At 31.9% G+C, this 26,264-nt stretch overlaps 1 protein-coding gene across 3 annotated transcripts in view; it reads left to right on the top strand.

Moving 5' to 3' along the window:
* GRID2 (glutamate ionotropic receptor delta type subunit 2) overlaps positions 1-26,264 on the top strand; it is a 1,327,069-nt gene that overhangs the window by 228,822 nt on the left and 1,071,983 nt on the right. For all 3 annotated transcript variants that reach the window (XM_019741137.2, XM_074323476.1, XM_019741134.2), the window contains exon 2: positions 21,303-21,458. In XM_019741137.2, the coding sequence (XP_019596696.2) occupies positions 21,303-21,458 (156 nt within the window). The remainder of the gene's footprint in view (positions 1-21,302; positions 21,459-26,264) is intronic.

Raw genomic sequence — 26,264 nt, 5'->3', positions numbered from 1 at the left:
CTAGACATTAAGTACTTACTAGTATGCACAGATAAATATGAAGGACAAAAGCTGATGAAGGAAACATTTTTTTTACCTCAAAGGAAGACTTCTTAATGGAGAAGAGAAACATATAAGCACTACATCAGTGCACGGCAAGACGTGATAATAGCAGTAGGTTAGTAGACACTTAAACAAGGGCAATTGGAGCACTTGATGAGAGATGAGAGAGACATGAATTTTAATTGGATGAATATGAGGTAATACGAGGTTGTGGCACTTTCTGTTGGGAATTTCATATTAGACCTATGGATTTAAGCTCATTATCAAAATGTGGGCCAGCTCTAAGAGTTTTGAATCCTATGTTTTATAAATCACTTTACAGTGAGTTACTCCTAAAATTCAAGATAATATAAAGCATTCCTTTCTGAATGAAATTGAGGAGGGTGATATATTTAGAGAATAGAAAGTATGCCATTCGTGACCTACAGCTGAGAATAATGTAAATTTAAGATCCAAAAGAATCTCAATCATTTGCAAGGCAATAGAAACTTCACAGAAAGAGGATAAACTAACACCTTTGAAATCCAGATACTTAGTTGTGACCTATGTTGTAGTTAAAATAATAAAATCAAATCATTTGAAACTTCGTATCTATTTATAAAATATGTATTTTGCTTCTACAAGGACAAAAAATTATTTCTTCCCAGTTCTAAAATATGCCCTGTGTTGTCAGTATAGTGGCTGAGTCTATTCATCAAGTGCAGGAAAGGCATCCCATTGCAGAATACATTTGATGTTCTAACAGCAAGTGATGACTTACATTATTGACTTTGGAATGATTAATTTCTGTACTTGGATCTGACCTTAACTTTGAACTGCAAATATAGGAATGGTTTTGACAAGGAATGTGGTTTAGATAAGTTACCTAACTCTTTGGGCCCTATATCTTTTAATGTACAAGTATAGTTAGGTTATGTATTACTTTCAGATGAGTATTTTGATGGTATAATATGTTAACAAATTATTAATTTTGTAGTGATAAATTGGTGACAGGATTCTCTGCAAATCAAGCTTCTTTAGAAGAAAAAAATCCAGGATGAAAAAAATAGACAGTATTGTAAAATATGTGAATCAGAACTGTCAATTACTAGTATTTTTCATCCAAAATATTTTTGTAAATTTTTTGTTTACTGAATTCACATGCTAGCTAGGATCTTAAAGCTTTAAATATTTACATACTTTATATGACAGCTTAAGAAGACCAAGCTATTATAATTCACAAAACTAATTTTTAATTCATTTTCAAAATTGCAGGTTTTCCCCTTAATATGGTTTTTAAAAATTAAATTTATTGTGGTAACATTGGTTAGTAAAATTATCTAGGCTTCAAGTGTATAATTCTGTAATACGTCATCTATATCTTGCGTTGGGTGTTCACCCCTTTGACCCCATTTACCTACCATAACCCCCCTTACCCTCTGATAACCACTAAATTGTTTCCTGTGTCTATGAGTTTCTTTGTTTGTTTATTTGTTTGCCTTGTTTGTTGCTTTCAGTTTTATATCACATGTTTGAGTAAAGTCTGTCTGACTCATTTTGCTTAGCATGATAATATCAAGATCCATCCACGTTGTCACAAATGTCAGTATTTCATCTTTTTTTATGGCTGAGTAATATCCCATTGTATATATGTACCACATCTTTTTATCTAGTCATCTATCAAAGGATACTTTGGTTGTTTCCTTGTCTTGGGCACTGTGAATAATGCTGCAGTGAACATAGGGTACATACAACTTTGTGATTAAATGTTTTCAGATTTTTTGAGTTGCTACCCAGAAGAAGGATTGCTGAGTCATATGGTAATTCTATTCTTGGTATTTTCAGGAACCTTGGTACTGTTTTTCATAGTGGCTGTACCAATTTACATTCCCACCAGCAGTGTATGAAGGTTCCTTTTTCTCCATAACCTCTCTAACATTTGTTATTGTCTTGTTGATTGATAATAGCCATTCTAACAGGTGTAAGGTGGTATCTTATTGTGGTTTTGATTACAATATCCCTAACAGCTAGGGAAGTTGAGCATCTTTTCATATATCTGGTAGTCATTTGTATATCTTTTTCAGAGAAGTGTCTGCTTGAGGTCCTCTGCCCATTTTTTTATTGGATTGTGTGTTTTTCTGTAGTTGAGTTGTACAAGTTTTTTTATGTTGTTTAGATATTACCCCTTATCGGAGGTATTTTTGCAAATATCTTCTACTATTTAGTCGATTGCCTCTTTATTTTGTGGTGTGACAACCTTCTCTGCTTAGGATGTCACAAAGCTGAAATCAAGGTATCAGCTGGGCTCAATTTTTGTCTGGTAGCTGTAAGGAAACATTTGTTTCCATGTTAATTCTCAGGGATGGAAAAGTTTCTTGTGGTTGAATGACAGAATCACACTTTCTTGGTACTTGGCAGTCAGAGGCTTCTTTCATCTACTAGTGGCTTCCTGTATTCATTGCCATGTAGTCCCATCCATTTTTAAACTAGCAATGGCATATCAGTTCTTCCCATGTTAGAATCCCTGATTTATCTTTCTGCTACTAGCCTGAGTAAGCTGTTTGTTATTAAAGTCCACGTAATTAGGGCACACACACTCAGCTAATTTGCCTGATTTAAGATAAATAGATTCAGGATCTTAATTATGTTAGAAATACTCCTTCACAGCAACCCTAGTTTAGTGTCTGAATAATTGGGAGAAACTCTACGTGCACTAGAAGTAAAGAATCTTGGTGAGTCATCTTAGAATTTTGTCTGCAACACTGAGGATACCCTCCTCCCAGGAAAGTAATTTGCCTAAGGTAGAACAGGAATTTAAAATCTATGTATAGTATTTTATAATCTTTGGCATATATATATATATATATATATATATATATATATATATACACACACACACACTCATATATGACCTTTTATAACATTTATAATAATAAGCAACCTAAGTGTATTATTGTATGTTGACAGTTAACACACAGAGTTGTCACTTGAATTATTTAAAATAAATTAGTGTTTTTGAGGAATTGGGAGGGGAGGGAAAAGTTTGCAACTTGTGTTTATTTGGTACTTGCTGTGAGGTCTAAATATTTCATATACCTACAAAAATGTCATGTCTAGAGTATACTGTGGTAAACTGTCAGATATGGTAAAGCTTCTGAAATTAATAGTTGTATAGCACATGTACTCAATTCTTTTAAGCAGTATTGAGATTAGTAGATGACTTACTTTATAGTCAAAGATGAAAATGTTCTCTCTGAAATGAAAATGATGAAAGTGGTTTGACATTTGTTTCTAGAACAGTTGTTTCTAGAACATTTACATGAGTGACATCTTTCTATGGAATATTATTTCCATGGACTATTATTAAAATCAAATAATATAATATATATGGAAATGTATTTATAAAACAATTAGTCTTCAAATGTAAGGCACTGGTATATTGTTGATCACCTGTTTATTACCTGTATGATTCCTATATGTAAGATAGTCATCTTTGCAGACAGTAGCAGTTTATGTGTCCTTTGCTGACTATTTACAGTTGTGAAGACCTAACAGATTTCATTAAACTTTGTGGATAATCCTAGCAGGTGGTGCAATTTTTATAGTTAAGTATTAATTTACTTTGTGGAGGTATGTTTAGTACATGTTAAAATAAAAGAAAAAATTATCCAGGGAGCAGCATCTCAAAATGTGATGATTCCCATACAAAGAAAAAAGCCAGAAAGTCCGTATTACCATTCAACTCAATGTGGAAATATTTATTTCTTTTTTTTTCTTTTTAAGAAGGAAAATGATTCCACAGAGTCTTTATTCTGTATAGCATGCAGATTTCTAACTGCAGTTAGAGGAATAAAACAAAGTTTGCCAACAATAAAAAAGGGGGTCCAGAAAATGTGTTGATGACAGATCCAATGAACACAATTTCGGAAAATAGGATGCATGTCAGGCCTGACTGAAGCTATTCATCCTCCTGTCAACAGCTGGCATGCCTCCTTTGCAATGGCAGAAAAGCTACAGGAAGTCTCTCTCTTCTGCAAACAACACGTAGAGCAACTTCCTTGACACTTCCTGATCCTTACTGAACATTGAGATATTTTTTTCTGCAGAATGAGTAAAGAAATTATACTCTTATTGAATCGTGATAACTAATTTAATTTATATTCAAGAACAGTATAGGTACGGTTTTTGTTCATGCTAAAGACAAATAGTTGGAAGAAATTCTATCTAATTAATGGTAATTCATTAGGCTAAAGTATGCCAAAGATAAATACACGTTTTGGCACATATTATACAGTTTCATCCCGAGTATGGTGAGTCTTATGTTATGCTGGTGCTCAGTTGTGAAGGACAATTACTACACTGGTTGTGTAGGGAAACTTGCTATTAAAAGCTGTTCAATCTCATCCTTGTCTCTGAAGTGCTGCTCAGTCTATAGCACTTTTACAGTCTACATTTATTTCATTGTGATGAACCTTTTACCTCCCATTTTGTTTACCTGTCAGAGGCTCTTATTCAGCAAGTTTCATTTTTGTAAGCAATTCCCCCTTCAAAAGTTTAAAATGATCACATTTGTATTTGAATGATCACTAATTCATTTATGTATATATATATATATATATATATATATATATCACAAAACTAATATGTTGACATTAATTTGTTTATAAAATGCCTCAAAATACCATCAAAAAAGCTCTAGGATCAAGTAGCCTTCAGTTGTCATTAGCAGGCTACCTAATGATATTCTTTCTTCTTTTTTTCATTCCTTTGTAATTTTATGTGACACATTCAGCTTCAAAAATTATATTCATATACTTTCTCAAATTATAGAAAATGCCGTATTTCCTACTATATATAGTTTATTCCCACGCTAGCTTTGTCTATTTCCGAATTAAATAACTTCCAGGCGCTCTTGCCCTTCAGATTATAATCTGATCAGTTTCTGGGTTTCACTGAAGTATCGCTACAGAAGGTGCTAAACTTGTATTTGCAACTTCTACAGAAAAAAAACTGTTTGCTTGGGTTCATAGCATATTTGAAAATTTATATAAGCATCACTGAACTATGATTATTTCTCATGCTTTATTTGTTATATTTTAATTCAAGAAGGACCTGCATTTATTAAGTATTTACACAAATAAACCTGAAATTGCATTTAGAGAAATAAAAGTTTTACTGAGGAAATGGGACTCTAGAACATGAAACTTCTTAAAACATTCTTTTCAAGTTTTCACTGCTTTGTCAAAGCTATCTACGAAGTTAACTCAAAGGCAGAGTTGTGGATCTCTGAACAATTTTCACTCAATACCTTAGTATAGTAATGTAGTTTAAATATTTTGCACTAGTGTTATTAGTCTATTAATATTGTTGGTGATAGCTTTTAAATATTCAATCATATAATCACATTTTATTAATACCGTGTTTCCCCAAAAATAAGACCTAGCTGGACCATCAGCTCTAATGTGTCTTTTGGAGCAAAAATTAATATAATAGCCGGTCTTATTTTACTATAATATAAGACTGGGGATATAATAGAATATATAATATAATATAATATAATATAATATAATATAATATAATATAATATAAAATAACGGGTCTGACTAGGTCTTATTTTCGGGGAAACACGGTAGAATAAATTTTTATGCATTACCTAATATGCAACAAACACTTTAATCTGTACTGTTAAGTTCTTTTATGATGAATATAACACACACAGTCCCTTGCCTCATGGAATCTGTATTCTAGATTGGGGGATAAAATGAAAAATAAATAAATAGTTAATACACACAGTGTAACATATAGTGATATGCATTATGACAAAAAAAAAATAATAATAAAATAAACCAGGGAAGGATGAAAGGCAGTGGAGGCAGAGTCTGCAATTTTAAACAGTGAGATCAAAGAAGGTCTCACTAAGGTGTCAGGTGAGCAGAGACCTGAAGCAGTAGAAAAAGCCAGTCATGTGCTTGTGTAAGAGAGATTATTTTAGCCCAAGGAAGAAGATGAAGATTCCTGACATGGGAACGTGCATGGAAGCAAGGATGCCGGGGTAACTAGATGCCAATGAACAAGAGGGTGAGTACAGGGTCTGAGATCTGAAATTTAACAGACGAATCAATTACAAAAGGCTTTATAAACCCCTGGGAGGATTTTGACTGTTTCTACAGATGTGTTGATATGCCACGCCTGACAACCTTCAACATTCCAGCTACCTTATACAACCAACCCCTATCTCCCCCAAGTTTTCTGGTTTTTATGTTGGTACCTGTTACCTGTACTTTTCTGAAGTTTCTATATATTTGATTTTGTGGAGGGAATGAAGATCCTTTACTGCTTGTCATCTTATCAGAACCTGGAAGTATAAAATTGTTTTGAAATGCAATTTGAGAAGTAAATATTTCAGGCTCAGAGAGGCTATCAAAGTTTCCTACAACATCTTTTTATAATAATATGTAAGTTCTGGGGTATTCCAGCCTCAGGAGATACTTCCTATCTGCAAGAGAAAGCACATTAATTTTTGGACAATTCAATTAGAAGAAAAATATTTCCTTATTTTAAAATCATACTCATTGCATCTATAGATTCACATAAATTAAAAACACATGTTAACAGAATAATGACCACAAAGGAACATTACAAACCACCACTTCTAATTCATCAGGTATTCAACCTTTGATAACTTGCTGATCACATACCTCTGACTTTTTAAAGAGGTTATTTCCCATCTCAGACTGACAAGGAATCAGGTATTCCTCTAAGTCTAAGGGAACCTTGGCTACAGGAATCTCTTAAGAATGCACCATCATGGAATGCATGGTAGAGAATGAGGCAAAGTAAAATTAAGTGGCAAGAATAAAAATTCATGGTTCTTTAACTATAAACAGAAATCTTAGAGGAAGCAATTGCAGATCAGATCCTAATGAATGCTAAGTCTGTCGACAATTGATGGTCGCTCTGCATGGGTATTGGATCTTTAAATTCCTCTTTAAAAGGCCTGTTTAGGAAAAGCGAGTGTACAATATTGACAGGAAAAAGCCTTAGGAAACATCAATAAGATTAAAGGAATTAAAGATAAGAATTCAGACTGAGTGAAACAGTCTGTGTAGTTCATTGTCTTCCTTTTGTAGCGAATATAGGGCAATGACATAGGTATAAGCCACAACAAAGTATATCCTTTTGTACCAGTGGTTCTTAAATTTTAGCATGTATTAGTAACCTGGAAGGCTTGTTAAAACAGATTGCTAATCCCTACTCCAGTTTATAGGAGCTAATGATACAGCTTTTCTGGGACCATTCTTTTGAGAACCAGGACTCTCAAAGGTAATTTTTTCTAAAGTAATCTATTACCTAGATAATTACTCTTAGGGTAATATATTCCTGGGGAGTTAGCAAAATCTCTTCACATAGGGATCCAGGATTCTTGCATCTTTTGGATTCTTTGTCACATAGGGTCTCATGTGCTTGCAGACATCAGAGGGAGATAAAAAACAGGCAGAGGCTCACTTGGTTCTTAACCCCTTGTGCTGGAAATGAAACATATCCCACTTCTATTTACATTATTTTTTACTAAACCTAACTATAAAAGTAGATAGAAAATATTGTCAACGGAATAATTCCAGTTCCTAAAGCCAGAGATTCTGATTCCATATATCTGGGGAGGCATGTTGGATTTTTTAAAAGCTACCATCACTAATTGAGTTACAGGATTAAGTTTCAACATTATGGTTCTACCACTATAGCTCAACAAAGAAATATTAAATATTTATTACATGAAAGACTCTATGCCAGGCATTGCGGACTACTATAAAATTTGATGAAAAGTCAGACATTAGCCCTACCTCTTAGGGGTTTTTAGCTTAATGAGGGAGAGAAAATACAGGGACTGTATGCCAGGCTAATTCTTTTGAAATGTGTTGAAACTCTGTCTCCACTTACTTACCTCCCATTCACTCTTTAACTCATTTCAATCTGGCATACACTCTCACCAACTATATTGAAATAGGTTTTATTAAAATAATCAACAAAGTCCATGTTACTAAACATAGGACAAGGATACTTATCTATCTTTATATGACTAATTTTCTGAGTAGCATTCCATAGAGTTGACCATTCCCAATTATTGAAAAACTCTTCGTTTTGCTTTTTGTAATTCTAATGCTATTCTTACTTGGTTTTCCTCCTGTATCAATGATGGTACCTTCTAAATTATCCTTGATTGTTTCTCTTTTTCTAATTTTACCGGATTTCCTTTGAGATCTGTTCAGGTTCCTTTTCTCTTCCTTTGCTTATATGATCATGTGGAGTCTCAGGTCTTTAATTCCCAACAGTATGTTGATGACTTTCAAATGCATGTCTCCAATTTATATCTCTTTCTCTTAAGCTTTGTTTTCACATATTCAATTGCCTACTTAACTTCTCCACTTGCATTTTAATAGATATCTGAAACAAAACACATACAAAATATAACTTTTGATTCACCTCCTATTGCTCTGCCAATTAGCACTGTTTCAGTAAAAAAGAACCTCCACTGGCTCAGTGATTAGGAAATCGGAAGTCTCTATGTGGCTGAAGAACAGATATAATACAATGAGTCTTCAGGGTTCTTGAAAGACTTATGTAGAGCGGTAATAGATTTCAAGATCTTTCATGTAGTGTGTGTACATGTGATATCAGGGACTAGTTATCGGCCATGGATTTAGTGGAGTTAGTGGTCGTTGGGATTAAGAAAGCCAATGGCTGTCGTTAATATGACAGGTAAATCATTGACCTGTGTGTCTTGTAATAAGTCGTCAACATGTATCTATCAACTACATCACTCAGGATGATGGCAGGACCTGAGATAAAGAGAAAGATTCTGAACTAGGTTCCACTTTATTCAATGAATTGGTCGACTGGCGAGGAGGTGGTCAGTGACAATGATAAGGCAGACAAGGGTGTACTATAGCCAGATGGCAAAGGTATCAGAAGATGCAGTTTTATTCTCTGATGGAAGACTAATAGTTTGCATTGTTTTAAGGGGCTAAATGATGTTAATTCCCTATTTCTTGTTGCAGTAGGTCTTGGTATGTGAAAAAATAAATCTCCAGTTGGGCAATGTTGAAAATATTAATGGAATGAGATTATCATGGAACTAGGTGGGCAGAATGGAGAACCATAGCCATTGTATAAAGGCGTAGGAGTGATTAGTCACAGGAAAAGAAATTGGGAGAAAATAAAAAGATGAGACTTGGTTAAAGAGGCCTAAGTTCTGACAATGAAGTTCGCAAATTTGTTGCAATGATGTTGCTAACCTTTTTCAATATCAAAGGGATTACACATTATGAATTTGTACCAACTGGACAAACAGTTAACCACGTTTACTATTCGGAAGTGCTGAAAAGGCCGCGTGAAAAAATAGATAACCTGAACTTTTTGCCAATAATTCACGGCTCTTGTGTCATGACAATAGACCAGCTCACATGGCACTGTCTGTGAGTTTTTAGCCAATAAACAAATAATGGTATTGGAATACCCTCACTACTCACTTGATCTGGCCCCCAATGATGTCTTTCTTTACCCAAAGATAAAGGAAATATTGAAAGGAAGACATTTTGATGACATTCAGGACATCAAGTGTAACATGACCACAGCTCTGATGGCCATTCCAGAAAGAGTTCCAAAATTGCTTTGAAAGGTGGATTGGGTACTGGCATCAGTGCATAGCTTCCCAAGGAGAGTCCTTCAAAAGTGACTATAGTGACATTCAGCAGTGAGGAATGCAGCACTTGTTCTAGGATGAGTTCACAAACTTAATTGTCTGACCTCATATATTTTAGACCAAAAGTGCTAGAAGTAAGAATCGCGAGGGGAGAGCTGGCCTCAACATCTCATTAAAAAACTAACAGACTTTCCAAGCTCCAAGTAGAATCCCACAGTGACTTTCTGAACCATTTTGAGACTAGGTTCTTAATTTTTTATTGAAAATGGGCTCATAAAAAAGATGTCTTATAGCCTCTCATATCTGATTGCCTGAAGCTGACTCCTTAATGAAGCATAAAACATAAGGAAAATCATATTTTAAATACAGGGTAACATCTTTAAATGAACGTGGACATATGAATTCTTATAATAATGATTTTGATGTAAACTGTATGTATTTTGTTCAAATTCTGGACCTAGAAAATAGTTTTAAATTACTTCACCATTAAACCATGAACATTTTGTAAAAACCATGAAAAGCACATAGAGCTCAGCAAAGAAACACCCATCTGCATACCTACAAATCAGAATTCAAACATAAAAATGTTTTGACAGTTTGTTTTAGAAATTATTTTAGAGGAAGGAAACTTATTAATATTTTATTGAAATAATAAACAATATTTATATAAAGTTTAACTTAAAGACTTAAGATATGAAATGATACCGGAGTATCTCTAGGAATCTAGATACTTATGTTTTCTTCTTATTCTTCACCTAAGGGTCTTCACATATCAGCTAGGTATGTAGTAGAATTTTTTCAAACTCAACTTTTTTGGTTTTGTTTTTTAACATAGGCTCTGATTTTGTTTAAATGTGTTAGTCTCTTAAGTTATGTAGAAAACAAAACATGCACTTATAAACCAAAGTTACAATAAGAACTAGATTTTAGACAAATAATTATCTTTAAAAATATATTGATTAGTGTTTTAAATTATGTAGAAAATAGAAAGTGGAGTTAAAACTGTCATTATTACACTAATGTTGAATTTTAAAATTGCCTATGTATTTACCTTTATTGAATCTTTATTTCTTCATATATCTTGGAGTTATTGTCTAGTGTCCTTTTGTTTCAACCAGTGGGACTCCCGTTAGCCTTTCTTGCAGAGCAGGTCTAGTGATGATGAAAACCCTTAATTTTTGTTTATCTGGGAATAACTTAATTTCTCTCTTAATTTTGTCCACTGACTTCTGACCTCTAAAGTTTCTAATAAGAAATCTGCTTATGATCCTATTGAGGTTTCCTTATATATGATGTGTGCCTTCTCTCTTGCTGTTTTAAAGATTTTCTTTTTGTGTTTGGCTTTTGAAAGTTTGATTATGTTTCTTGGTTTGAGTTAGTTCCTCTTACTCAGAGTTATTTGAGTGTCTTGGATGTTTGTATCTGTGTCTTTTATCAAATTTTGGGTTTTCAGCCATTATTTCTATAGTGTTTCTCTCTGCCCCTTTCTGTATATATACGCATTTGGGAATCCCACCATGTGTATGTTCGTCTTCTTGATGTAGTCCCACAGGTCCTTTAGACTCTGGTCACTTTTCTTCAATCATTTTTCTTTTTGTTTCTCAGATAATATTTTCCATTTTCCTAATTCAAGTTTGCTGATTCTTTCTTCTGCCTGACCTTTGAATCCCTCTAGTGAATTTTCCATTTTCCCTTTTGTACTATTGAGCCCCAGAATTTCTTTTTGATTTCTTTTTAGGTTTTGTTTATTTTTATTAATATTTCCATTTTGTTCATACATTGTTTTCTTGACTTTCTTCATATATATATATATATATATATATATATATATATGCACATTTTTGTTGTTGTTGTTTTTGTTGTTCTTTGAGCATCTTTAAGGCACTTGTTTTAAGATCTTTGTTTTATAGATCTGTCACCAGGTCTTCTTCAGTGACAGTTTCTGTTGATTTATTGTTATCCTTTAAATGGGTCTTACTCTCCTGCTTCTTTATATGTTTTGTGATTTTTCATTGAAAATTGGACATTTGAAACTAATAATATGATCACTCTGAAACTCAGGTCCTCCCCCATCCTCAGGGTCTGCTGGGCTTTGTTTTTGTTTGTTGGTTTGTTTGTTTGGATTGTTGTAGGCTGCCACTAGCCAAGGATGGGCCTGAAGTATAAAGTTAAGGTCTTTTCTGAACCTACACCTTTCCCTAGGCATGTAAATGACTTTTTAATTTCCTCATGTATGCAGTTTCTTTTGACTATCCTGGTTGTTACTGTCTGGCTTTCAAAAGGAGAAAAAGGAAAAAAAAAAAAATGAAGGGGGAAAAATAAAAGAGTGCTAGTCATTTAAATTTCCTGGAAATCATGTCAGCCAGAAAGGGTGGGGTTTGCAACAGTGGAGGCAGGGACACCAACAATGGCCACCTGCCTCTTTTTCTGCATCTCTAAGGTCAGCAGTCACAGTCAGCCATCAGATCATAGGTCTCTGTTATTCAGAAGTCAAGATCCTTCTGCTCACCGTGGCTCCCACAAGCTGTGTGCAAGGACGCCTGGAAATGCTTACAACTGCCTGCAACATGGCTGAGGGGTGGATGATGGGTAGCTGCTATTGTACTAAGAGCTGAAATTTACTGAAATTAACTGCAGTTTATCCTGTAAGTCTTCCCCTGGAATTGTTATTCTTCAATGTACTCTAGAGTTCCCAAATAGTCACATTAGACAGACTCTACCAATGCAATTGTTGTCTAGGTGGGAAAACAGATTCCTGATGCTTCCTACTCTACCAAGAATCCATTGTTAACAGTGCCATTTTTATACAAAAAAAATCCAGATTATTGATCTTTCAATATCTAGTGCTCTTAAAAAATTACAAGTAATTTTTATTAGAAGAACTGATTTGTATTGTTTATTCCTGAAACCAAATTTTTATCAAAATACATAAACCATTCTGAGAGAATCTATCTTCCAACATAAGTGATTATTGTAACTATTAGCCTCCTATCATGCTCCACATTGAAGAGTCAGATTATTTATTCCTTAAGCAGCCTGAATTTCTTTTCCTCCTAAAGACTTCGGAAAATATCCAGCAAAGTCAAATGTTCATGTGACAGTATTATTAGTTTAAATGTGCTTTGGGTTTTGGGATAACTTTACAAAACTTACAAATGAAACGTGAATTCAAATGTCATTGGAGAGATGGACTGAGGAAAAGGCTGTTACGAATTTGACTTAGCTTACTCTGCGATGAGATATCCCATTCCAACTTTAATGCCCTCCCTCCACCCCAAAATCTTTGGAGACAGTTATTGAAGATTTGGCCTTTGGTCTATGAATTGCTTTCCAAATTTTAAGTCATTTTAAGTCATAATATCTTGAGGAAAATAAGAATTTAAAGGTATCAGCAATATAAACATTTCATATATTGCAGTATACCTTCAGGTATTTATGTGTAATCATTTTAGTGATCTGTGTGGAATTTTATCTCCTTCCAGTTATATCTTTCTATCATAAGATATGATATATCTTTATATCATAACTAATTCACTCTAATTTTGTCAATATCCTCTTTGAACTTGATTATAAAACAAGAATTATACTGGCCTATAAATTAGATAATTTTTGTAGATGAAGTAGAAATCAATATTATAATGTATTTGAGAACAAAATGCTAAGTAAGCACTAGACATTGGAAGATAGTGAGCCAGTTAGTTTCTATATACCTAATTTGAAAATTTCAGATCCAAGTAAATAATTTAAAGGCATTTATAGAAAGTCAGTGACTTTGCCATTGTCATTCTGTTAGGATCATTAGTCTATAAAGTGAAAGAGAAAATTCTACTTCATACAAATAAAAGGCTAGAGATTTGTTCGGAATCTTGTAATATACCAAAGTGCATATAATATTGAAACTCATATTATTCTTAAGTAACTGCAAAAATTGCCATTTAACCTAATGTTTAGAAATTTACATATATTTAATTCTTTTATATTACTTAGTTCAAAAGCAACCTTTAATATAAAGTTTGAGAAAAACTGTGTAAATACTTAATTTAAACTACTCTTTACATAATATAGTCAAAATTATTGTGGTACATATTATATCTACAAAAACTATGCAAAAATTACTATTTAAAAACTTTTGTAAACTAGGCCTAGTTGATCACAATTCATCAAACAAAAACATTAAAACCTGTTAGAGAATTTTAATGTACAAATAATTTTTTATTGTTAATTATGAAAATAAAAACATGCATATCACTTGGTAATATAGAAATTTATTGTAATGAATATATTACAGATATTAAACTCATATATATTTTTTCTTTATTGTTTTTTAAGGACTTAGCTTTTAAAATGAAAGCTGTGGATTCTGCTACACTTGTTACAAGTTTGGGGTCTTTGGAATGTTACTTAATCTGAGCCTTATTCCCATCAAAGGATTTTAATCAAAACTAAATTATATAATGCCAGTGAAGCATTTAGTACAGTGCTTATTACTAATAAATGTTAATTACTTTCACTGTTGTTCTTTCAATTATTATAAACTTGAGAAAAGCACAACCAAGTAAAATTGCCTGTGATTCAGAATAATATTTGCTAATTGTCATGTATTTGGTGTATATCCAGCATTTTCTTTGCAACAATTAAAGTTATTGTTTTGGTGTACTTCCTTAGTCAGAGTGCTTGTGAAGGGTTAGATAAGGTGAACTGAGGAAAATATACCTTTTGATGAAAGGAAAAAGTATTCTAAAAACCCTACTTCTTGCCTCTGAAGATATTAGTATAGAACATATTAAGAGAATTGCTGTTGAGTGAGAGGGGACTGCTGATAACATTTGTAAAACAATTCATGGAGGATATCTCAATGTATTAATAATTAATATTATCTGGGCAGATGATTTTATATATACATGTGTACGTATGTATACACACACATGCATAAGCATACACACATACATACACTATACCGTGATTGTAATAATATCCCACTAAATTAGTATCTAACATGTATGATGAAGTAAAGATGCCAAATGGTGTAGAAAATGCTGATTTCATTTGGTTACAATTCTGCTAATTTCCCTGCTGTCTAGTAGTATTGAACATTTTTAACCTTTTTCTTCTTCTCTGACCTTAGAACTTAAATTAAGTGGAGGGTGAAATAAAGTAGAAATCAGATTTTTACAGTATTTATAATGTCTTGGATTATTTATCCTCCTTTTGAAATGTATGCATAATTTTCACTGGTGTTGGTGGGAATGCCATATAAATGCAAAAAAGTTATAGATCTTTGGATTTGGATACCTGTGCACAGTGCAACTAACATATATTCACAGTGCAGCATTAGAATTAAATACAAAAAAAATCCTGTGAATAGTAGCATCTAAAACAGTGATCATATATGATGATTTAACAATTCTGAATAGGCCTGCAGAACTATTAAATTGTCCCAAAAGAAAGAGTTGTCCTTTTCTTTTTTTTTAAATTTATTTTAACCACCTAAGCTAAATTATCAAAACTTCTAAGGCAAGGGAGAATAAATTTTATGTAAAAACAGTCTTATGTTCAGACTTTTACTATGATTCTTCAATTTTAAATATTTCATGGCTTATACTAAATGAATTTGATATGCTGATCACTAATTTATATAGTACTAATTACATAGTTATATATATATATATATATATATATATATATATATATTCAGTACTATATATATATATATTCAGTCCTTCATATCCAAGGGTTATATACCCATGGATTCAACAACGTGCACATCAAATATGTTTGAAAAAAAAGTGTGTGTTTTTGCTGACTTGTACTGTAAGTTAGGGCTACTATGATTTCATCTGTACTGAACATGTACACACTTTTTATTTTCTTGTCATTCCCAAAATAGTAACATGTCATTATATCTATTCATATTGTAGTAGCTATTATAAGCAATGTAGAGATTGTTTAAAATATACGTGAGGATGTACGTAGGTTATATGCAAATACTATGCCATTTTATGTAAGAAACATTAGCATATGTGGATTTTTGTATCCATGGGGGGTCCTGGAACCAAGCCCCAGAGATACTGAGGGATGACTGTACATGTGTTTTTGAGTGTGTACATGTGTATGTACATATATATGCATGACACAATATTATATATCTTATATATACACACATATATATGTATATGACATATTTATATATTCTCCATAAAGTAGACTCTTGAAATGAAAAACCTAATATGGAAGAACTAACACCAAACTTGAAACCAGAAAACATAAATTTTTACTCCACCTTTTCTAAATTTTGGTTGTGTAATTTTGGTCAAATCACTTAGAATCTATTCACTTCAGTTTCTGAAAAATAAGGTTTATGTATGCCATCTTTAAAATTTTTCACAGCTGTGAGTCTGTGAAGTCCAAAATTGCCCATTTCCATTATCATCTGAACATGGCATCTTAATTCTGCAATGGTCTGATTTAACATGTAATAGACTTCAAATGTCCTGTCAGCAAATCATTTTTTAAGAACAAAGAGTTTTAGCTTTGATGATTATCTCTGAGTTGATTGGGTAGATGCATTAATGCATAGAATGAAAGGGAAAAAAAGAGGATAAAATGCACACAGAGAGAAGTCAAGAGAATCAACTGCACTGCTTCAAAGAAAATTAAAGATTCAGTATATATTGTACCTTTTAAAAGTTTATTTTTAAAGAATATATATATAATGCATAGATATAATATATATAATACACATATGTACATATATATACATTATACATATATATTATATATATGTTTGTATATATATATATATATATATATATATATATATATATATGTCACTGTGACTAAAAAAAAGAGCTCTCCTTGATTGTATTTGCAACTCTAAATTCTGACTTTTTTTTTTTGGTGGGGGAAGCTATTACATTATATATGTCTTTTTAGATGATAACATTTTAAGCATAAATGATCGGGGAAAGGTAATGTTTTCTCTAGCTTGTTTATTATTTTTAGAATCATATATTTTAAATGTTATTTGGTGTGTTAGTTATATAAATGAGATACATAGATCTTTCAATAATTCTATCAACGTTATATGTAGACAAATTTCTTTAGGACATAGATTGAAACCTTTTTCAGTATTTTTGGAGGAAATTCTGAGCTAGATGAAGACATTTTCTTTCCTCCTCTGTCTTAGCAGATAAACAATGTTTCCTCCACTTGCTTCTTATGTCTGTAAGACAAATAGAATTTAAATGTTCAAACTAAAACTACAAGTGTAGGATTAATACCTTGCTGAATAATTTGGGTCTTCTGGAGTCATGAAATACCTGTGATTATAAATTTACATGCAAGTACATTTGCAAGTTTACTTTTGTTTTAATTTAGGTAAAGTGGCAACTTACATTTTTTTTGTGTATTTGAATTTGGGTATTCTGTTTTACAAGATTATGCCTAACTAAACATAAGGAAAGGTTAGTCAATTACTGTTTCTTGAATATATAATCTATTCAGGATCCCTTACAGGGTGATCCTATACGTATAAAAATAGAAACACTCTAAGTATAAAAGTAGTTTGTATGGCCTAGTAAATTATATTTTGCTGAGGACACCAGGCATACGTCCATGGTGGAGACAACGTCATGAAAAAAGACCTGAAGGTAGAAAAGCTTAGATGTTTTGGAGAGTTATTGAGTTGCTCGGGTTAGTAAGTACTTATCAATGTTTTATTTAGCAAGCATATTTGCAAATTTAAATTTGTGTAAAATAATTTTATGGTATAAAATTTTGACTTGTACACATGACACTTCACAACAATTAAAAAATTAAGACATCACCATATTTTTAGTATTACTATAAAATGTAATTATTTCATTTGTGAAATATAATAAGACAAGTGAACATGATATGGATTGTATTTAAAAACATGTATGTAATAAACCCATGTGTATATATATTAGTATAAGTAAAATATTTCTTTGCCCTCCCACGGAAGGGACAGGTCATCAATCCCTGTAACGGAAAAGACTGGATATACCTTGATATAACAGGGATTTTTAGGAAGTGTGTCTTTTCTTCCTTTTGCTTATTCTCCCCTCCAGTTTGGCCAATGAGAAATGCAAACAGAGTATATAATGTTGAGCAACACTGTGTGTGTGTGTGTGTGTGTGTGTGTGTGTGTGTGTAAGTGGTAGAAGAATTATTTTGTGACAATAAGTTTAAACTGCTTTTCACCTCAAGGTTGTAAAATGTAACTCATAGTAAAGAAGAAGCTAATAAAAGTAAAAAATAACTTGAAAGGACCTTGATGCTATGTCACCATTTTAGTCATATAGTTTGAATGTTGCATTTAAGAAACTTATATAGTTCAAAAATTGTAAATCTAGGAAGTTTGATATTTAATTGGACTGATAATATGTGTGTATTAATACCAAGGATCAAGATATGGCATTGCTATACTGTTGGTAGTGCATTAAATAAGAAATAACCTTCTTTCCTTATATTCTCCATGTGGAATTTGCCCGGTTGTTTTCAGAATACTTGTGTCTAATGCAAAATAATGCATACACTTTTTTGGTTAAAAGCCAAATTTAAGATGAGATGTTATTTTTTTTAATACCTGAGGAAAGAAGCCATTAAATAACCAGAGTAGAAATGTTGGCTAGGATTTCCTGTTCTTTGGATATGCTGTGTGAGGTAACATGAACTCTTTCTTCTGTGTAGTGTACGTCCATGCTGTTTGCAGAAAGATGAACTGCTTGCTTCTTTTGTGCATTTCCTTTCACTATATCTTAAGTCAGCACAGAACTGACCAATTTGCTATCACTGCTATAGGTTTTCTACCATTTATTAAACCAGGTTTAATGTTTAAGGTGATTTTAAGTGTTGTGTCAGGCAACAGTAAAATGCTTCCATTAAAAATGTATTAACGATACTCAGTAGAAGTCAATGATATCCCCTGCTATAAAATAAGGTTGATTGGAAGCTCTTCTATTAAAAGACCCATTTAAATCTATGACAAGCTGATGCATCTCTATAAACATAGATTATTGCTTTATGCATAGACATTCTGATTATTTAGTTTAAAATGAATTCATTATTTTACATTTATATCACATGTTCTACAAACTACTAAATAAATTTATATTGTATATCTGAACTTGATAGTATTTCATTTCAATGTAATGATTAATATAGATTCTGATAACAATTATCACAAATTAAAATGTGTCTTAATGAATATGCTTAAACTTAGCAAGACAAATCTAATATTACCTAAAGACTGTCACAAAAACTTAGTTGCTAAAGTAGATTTCTATATAATTCAGAAATAACAGGATAGGTCAAAAATTAATGTCTATTATATACATTTGATTATATCAATACCATATTAAAATTCTGGCTAATAGCTACATAATAAGTAGGGAGTACTTAATTTATATATGAGTTTTTCAAATTCTTCATCCTTTTCTCATATTCTTAACCATGGGCTGGTATTCAAATCTAATAAGAAATGGAAAGTAAGGGCTTGGAGAGACTGGTCAAAGTAGTAGTCAGTATAATCCTGCAAACATAGAAGAGCAATGATTAGAGAAAGCCAGGTTCACACAGACATTCTGCCTTGCCTAGAAAAATTAATCATTGCCTTCTCCAGATGAGGCCATTTAGGGTGGAGAAGTCAAAAGTAACCTGGCACACTTGTCAGAAATGGATGTAATTTCACCCTTGCTTTATCAGGTATTGACTTTAATAATGTATGTTTAATATTATGATCTGTTTTTCACTAGAAGTCTTGGGGCTTTAGTCACAGGTGTATAAATTCAACACAACTGGTAGATGTAAAGGATGTCTGCTTTTGTGTACATAAAAGTGTATGTACGGATGTGTAACCATAAATATGTGTATCAGTGTTATGTATATATAGTCTGTGATTATCTCTTCCTATACGTGTGTGTAATAATTGTATTGTATTTATATATAAAAAAGGCATTTTTATATACATATACTTTATTTTTATATGTACACACTACAATGGATGCTATAGTCAAGAAACAGATAATGTGTATATGCATCTGTATGTATAGTCATTCCTTTGTCAAGTTATTGACACTGAGGTGTATGTTTTTTTGTTTGTTTGTTTTGGTCCGGAGAGATTTCATTTGGTTTATTCAAAAAGACAAAAAGTATATTGATCCAAATGTTTATAATTAAAAAGTACACAATATAAAACCATGTGCCTGCTTAGAACTAGAAGAGTTAGAGTGAATAGAAATAAAGCATTCATGGCAGTATGGAAAAAGTTCTCCCAGATTTGTAATAAAGTCAGGATCCTCATAAAATTATTTTATTCCTCATGTGTAGAATTCTGGAAGGCCCTCATAGTGATTTAGGGCAAGGACATTGGAATCAAACAGGCAAGTGTTCTGGCCCTTTTGGGAACTTAGGTATATTGCTTGCACTGAATCTTAATTTTTATAGCTATAGCTATAGATAGATAGATATAGATATAGATATAGATATAGATATAGCAGTATACATATACATATCACATGATTATTTTATTTTAAGGATTAAATGAGATACTTTAATATGGAAAAATAATAGAAAATGATAAACACTGTTTTGATCACAGTATTTAAAAACAAGAAAACACTAGCATTTGCTGAAAACTTACTATTTAGTTACTGTAATTTACTTACATTTTGCATGGATAATCTGCTTTAATATACTTAATTAATAAACCTTACAGGTAGATATTATTATTAGATTTTATAGATGATGAAAGGGCTTAGAATTTGAATCCCTTGCTTAAAGTCATATACTTAACCAGTGACTGAGTCAGAATTTGACATCGATTTACTCTTAGAACTGGTTTGTTTAACTAGTAAGAATGTTGACAAACACTGAATAAACATTAGCCACATTTTTATCATCATCTTTATTATTAATATGAATACCATAGGCCATGATTGTACACTAGGACTTATGGTAGTTTTTCAGGAAATATTTCTCAATTACTTCTGTTGAGAGATTTGTATGTCTCTAACTTTTCTATTAAATATTACTGAATTTACCACTACAAAAAAACAGACAAAAACAAAAAAACTGAAGTTCATGTTCAAAAAATGAAGGAAATAAAAAGAAAAATGAATAATAAATTAAGATTATAATGGAAGTTTGATACCTATGTACTGTAAGAATGGACTTTCAGAAAGTTTCCTGACATTATCTCTTATGACTCAGAAAAAAATTTTCCAAGCTATGAATTCCTAAAGATCTCATGATATAAGACATTCAATATATCAGACACTTTGTTCTCTGAAAGTTTTTGTACTTATTAAATTGTCTTCCCAATGCTCTCCCTGCAACAGCACTTTGATGTACTGTTCATCATTTCCATTTGGAAGAAGTAACTGCATTCCTGCTTAGCTATCACACTGCTTCCACTACAATATGTTTCAGTAATAAATAAAATGCATGCTTTAAGTGAAAGTATACATTTTTCAAATGCATAAGTCTCTTTGGCATATTTCCAGTGGACATGACAGAATATTTATGTTATTGTTTAATGGCAACACTCACTTCTTTCTAGGAGCAATTTTTGATGAATCTGCCAAAAAGGATGATGAGGTGTTTCGCACAGCAGTTGGTGACCTCAACCAGAATGAGGAGATCTTACAGACTGAGAAAATCACATTTTCGGTGACATTTGTTGATGGCAACAACCCTTTTCAAGCAGTTCAAGAAGGTAAGGTTCATCAGCCGTCCACTTCTTATTATATTTGTTTTTTGGTTCAATTTAAATGGCACTGAAATTAGATTTGTAAAAAGCCATCAAATATGGATATCATTTTTGCATCTCTGCTGCATTGCTTCGATAATTTTTTTTTTTGGGGGGGTAGTTGTTAATGCTGCATTCCACTTCCAAAAAGGGCAGAAATGTGGAAAGTTACTGTTTTAATTGAAATATAACATAAAAGGAACATGAATATTTACAGTAAAAGTTTCACACCATTTTATGAATTCAATGTAAATGACACATTCCTAAAATTAGGACTTACTATTTCAATTTTTACTTCTGACTTCTTTGAGACAGCTTTTACCTTGGTGATTGTTACAATGTGTGATGACATTTCAAATGTATTCATTACAAACGTATTGCTGGAGGGAAAACTTTTTTGTGTGCTGAGAGCCTAACATACCAACCTAGGGTATATATGTTTTACTCTCTACAGTGTACCAATCATTGAAGTACTTTTCTCCATTATTTCTGTGTACTTGAGTGAATTAAAATGTTTCGTAGGTACAAAGTCCTACAAATAAAAATTATCTTTATTATAGTGGAATGGTTATTTGTATGAATGAAGCATTTTATTGAAAGAGCTTGACTAATAGAATTATATTTTGATACTATTCTGCTAATAAAATATTTAGCCTTTTGATTGACAAAGCAGTCATTTTCATGAAACCATTTGTTGCTAGTGTATTTTATATTTTATTAGATGCTATATTTAGACTGCAGATACTAATACAAAATTAATTTATTCAAATGAACCATTTCCTTCATTAAAAACTTAAAGAGTATTTGGCAGAAGAAAAGAGTCACGATATTATATGTAGTAAAGTTTGGCAAGAAACTTTTTAAAGACAAATACTGAAGGGATAATTAAAATAAACAGAATTGTTTTTTTAAAGGTGTTCTTTCATCTAAGTTGTATCTGTAGGATATACAGGTAACCTCTATTGTAGTGTGTTTTTGATTAGTAGCATTGGTTACTGTTGCAACTTATTTGTGTTCACTCCTGTCAGTAAGAGAATGGATAGAATGATTAGTGATGTAATAGATTTTCCTTTTTATTAATTTGATGGAATAAAAAAGTATTATTGGAATGAAATGATTGAAGTAAAAGCTGTTTTTGCAAATAATAGGTTGTTTATAATATGATGGGATATTAGTTTTTAATTAGTAAACATCAATTTAAAAAGTCAGGTTAATATAAACATGCAGGGATTTACATATTAAAATCAGAATTATTCTTCGAATTTGGGGCTCTAAATAATGGATATGCTGATAAATTGTCTATAGAAACATTTAAAAGCTGCCTAAATAATATTAGAATTCATAAATAAATCTGCAAAATAATTAAGTTGAATTTGAGGAAAATACTCAATAATGTAAAAGAATATATATACAGGGAAGAATATGTTATTCACTTTAAAGAAATCATATTTCTGTGATATTTATTTCTCAACTCTTAGTTTTAATGACTAGAATGAGAACAGGAACAAATGAGGATTGATTGATTTTTGTGACTGTCTTGTTATTTACAATTAATAATTGTAAATTAACTTTGATGATATGCTAAAATATCCATGCCATTTAAAAATCCACTTTGGCTGAAAGTTTGTGGAGATAAAAAAATGAAGAAAGCACAATGAGTGGAAGGGAATTACACCTTTTCTGGAGACTACAACTGGAAAAGCAAAGACAGTGTTTAAGAATACCACAATTAATCTGCTTACATATTGCTTTGGGCAACCATTGTGTTGCCAGCTAAATTCTGGAAACAAAAATATCTCTTGAAAGAACTATTGCGAATGGAAAGAATTTGTGGCACTGAAAGCAAATTGAGAGAGGAAATAATTTTGTGTTTCTGAAATAGAGACCATTACATAATTGTCAGGAAAGAATAAAGGGCTTGACAGTTTTCTTTATGGCACAGAGGGTCTTAATCAGCTTGTTTGTTTTTCACATTCCAAAGAAGGGTAAAAGATTGAATGATAGAATTATTACTGATTGTTTACATGTTAGCACTCCTGATAAACTTCTAAAAAATCCCTGGTTTTGAGTTCTCTCTTCCTTTTCTTTCCCTCCCTCCCTCCCTCCCTCCCTTCCTTCCTTCCTTCCTTCCTGTATTCCTTCCTTCCTTCCTGTATTCCTTCCTTCCTTCCTTCCTTCCTTCCTTTCTTTTCATTTGAATTTGTAAGTCACATCCTAAATAAATAGCAACACCAAACATATCGATATTTGGTAATAACGAATGATAATAGGATTGGTTAACATATAAATGAAATCTAATAATCTGAAATCCTCAGCTTATTTTATTGATAGAATGTCTGCCCACCAGACACATGTAAAAAAAAAAATATATATATATATATATATATATACATATATATATATATATGCATTGAAATGTTTTGTTTACCTTATCTTCTAATGCTCTTTTGTAGCTTTGGTTATAGTAAATTTTTACATAGTAATAATTGATTTAAATATTTAATAAATAATTATTTTGAGGTGTTTCTAGAAGATGATATATTGGTTATGACACAGGATCAATATTCCATTCTCTGAAGATCAGTACTGTATTTGATCATTTTTACCATTGTCCTGTAACATTAATCTTAGTGCTTGTAGATAAATAATAAGTTAGAAAAGAATTCCTGTGTTCACAATCTTGCAATAAACCATTTTTTATAATTTCCTTTCTATTTGAATATATATTTTCTATTTCCTTTGTTTTGAATATATTCGTTGATAAGTCATTATGAATCTTTTGTCTATTGAGTCAGGAGATGTTGACAAAGGGCAAAGAATTTTAGAAGTGGAAACTTATATAAACCTAGTTGAATGTTTTTACTATATAGATGAAATAATTGAGACCAGAGTGGTTAAGTAATTTTCCCACACACTTCAAGTGTGAAGCAGAGAAAGAACTAAACCACAACCTGCGACCACTGGTTGAATATTTTCCTTGCTATATCTGCTACCCATGCATACAGAGAAAGCACACAATGTATTCTAGGCCTTCATTAAATACTGTGGAGAGTGAAAAATTGTAGCAGATTTGTGTTTTGATTCTTTTTGTGTTCGTGGGTTTTAGATCCCATGGAATAGTTGAAGAATTCTAATCTAATCAATCAATACTAGTCGCATTGTATAAATCTCTCTTGCTCTTTCATCCTTGGTTTTCCTCATCTGATGAAGAAATCAGAACATAAATGATGTATTTTTAAGGTCAGTTTTCATCTCTATGGATTAAATGTTTCATGACCCTTTAGAACACATTTCCAGATTTAGAACTTTACAGATTTATAGAAGTGATTTTTATTCATTTATTTTTTAGAGAAGGATTCACATTGCTGAAATTGCCTCCTAGTTTTTCTGTGACTGACTTCAAAACAAATTAAAAGTAGTGATGATACCTGTCTTCTATTTTGCTACATTATCCAACTATTCACTGCAACACAAATAATTCATTACTATTACCAGAATACATAAAGGACCTTTTGCATGTTCAGTTGAGTTGGACCAAAGTACCTGTTCTGAGTTTCTGTTCCTACTCCTCTCTTATAGATTGTTTTCCTCTGTGGCATCTATGTACTGGATACAACAGAGATGCACAGATGTCCCTTGTGAAAGACACTGCTGTCTCTACCGAAAGCAATAGTAATTGTTTATATTGTTAACTCTTAGCTGAGACCAACACCACTGTGGGGCATGAAAGGTGAGAATTTATAAGAAAACAAGGTCAAGGAAAGGAAAGGAACTGCATTTGTAAAAATGTTCATGTAGGAAGGTGAATGCAGAAATATGAATCCATGTATAATTTTTTCATGCGTTGGATGCATCAGGAACGATGCAAAGCACCAAGTGTCACTACTGAATGGCAAGATTCAGTTGAAGCATTTTGAAATATTTGCTCTTATAAAAACACCAAAAAATGAAATACATAATAAGAAGACTGTAAGGGCAAAACTGTACTATAGAGTCACATACAATCCTATTTGAAAGAAAAGAAAATTAATATCATAATTATTATTCTTTCTGCTATATGGCAAACCATTATAAACAATATAGTTATAAAAGCTGTATTTAACATAAAAGCAGTCACGGTTAAGATTGTTCATCTTCTGAGTTTCAACCTGCTCCACTTTAAACTTACTTCTTTGCATACCACAACATGAATATTGATTGCTCCCAAAATATTCATTAGGAGTAGACATCTACCTTTAACAAAGTAACAATTTCAGTTGGATTTGCTTCCTATACCTTTCAAAATAAAACTATCATAAATGTAAAACAATGAGACTACTTTTTTATGGTTTATAAAATCAGTCTCATTTCTTTATAGTTATATATAAGAGACTCAACTATCCATATCATGTATATAAAAGGGACAACAGGAGAGTAGTTTAGCTAAAAACAGTATAAGGGAATTGAGGAAAAAGCACTTCTCCAAAACCCATCACCATTCATTGTGAATATTTCTGGTGCCTTGGGCTAAAACTGAGTAGTCTGGTTCAAAGAGGATGTAAATGTAAAAGAATGATTTATGTGGCCCCACTAATTTTATGCTTTATTCCATGGCTTAGTCTCATAATTTATATTCATCTCTGCTTTAATAAGACATTTTTACTGTGATAAAAACTCTGCTAATTCTAAAATGCTTAGATTGGATTCTGCAACTTTCCTAGCATAGGACTTCAGTGCATATGCCTCGTCAGCCTGTGTTTTCCTGGACCAATTTTGATAGCCCCAGTTCCAGTT

The sequence above is a fragment of the Rhinolophus sinicus genome, linkage group LG02 (assembly GCF_036562045.2).
Source record: "Rhinolophus sinicus isolate RSC01 linkage group LG02, ASM3656204v1, whole genome shotgun sequence".
Taxonomy (NCBI): domain Eukaryota; kingdom Metazoa; phylum Chordata; class Mammalia; order Chiroptera; family Rhinolophidae; genus Rhinolophus; species Rhinolophus sinicus.
The sequence above is the reverse complement of the archived record's forward strand: the minus strand, read 5'-3'. Positions and strand labels throughout refer to the sequence as shown.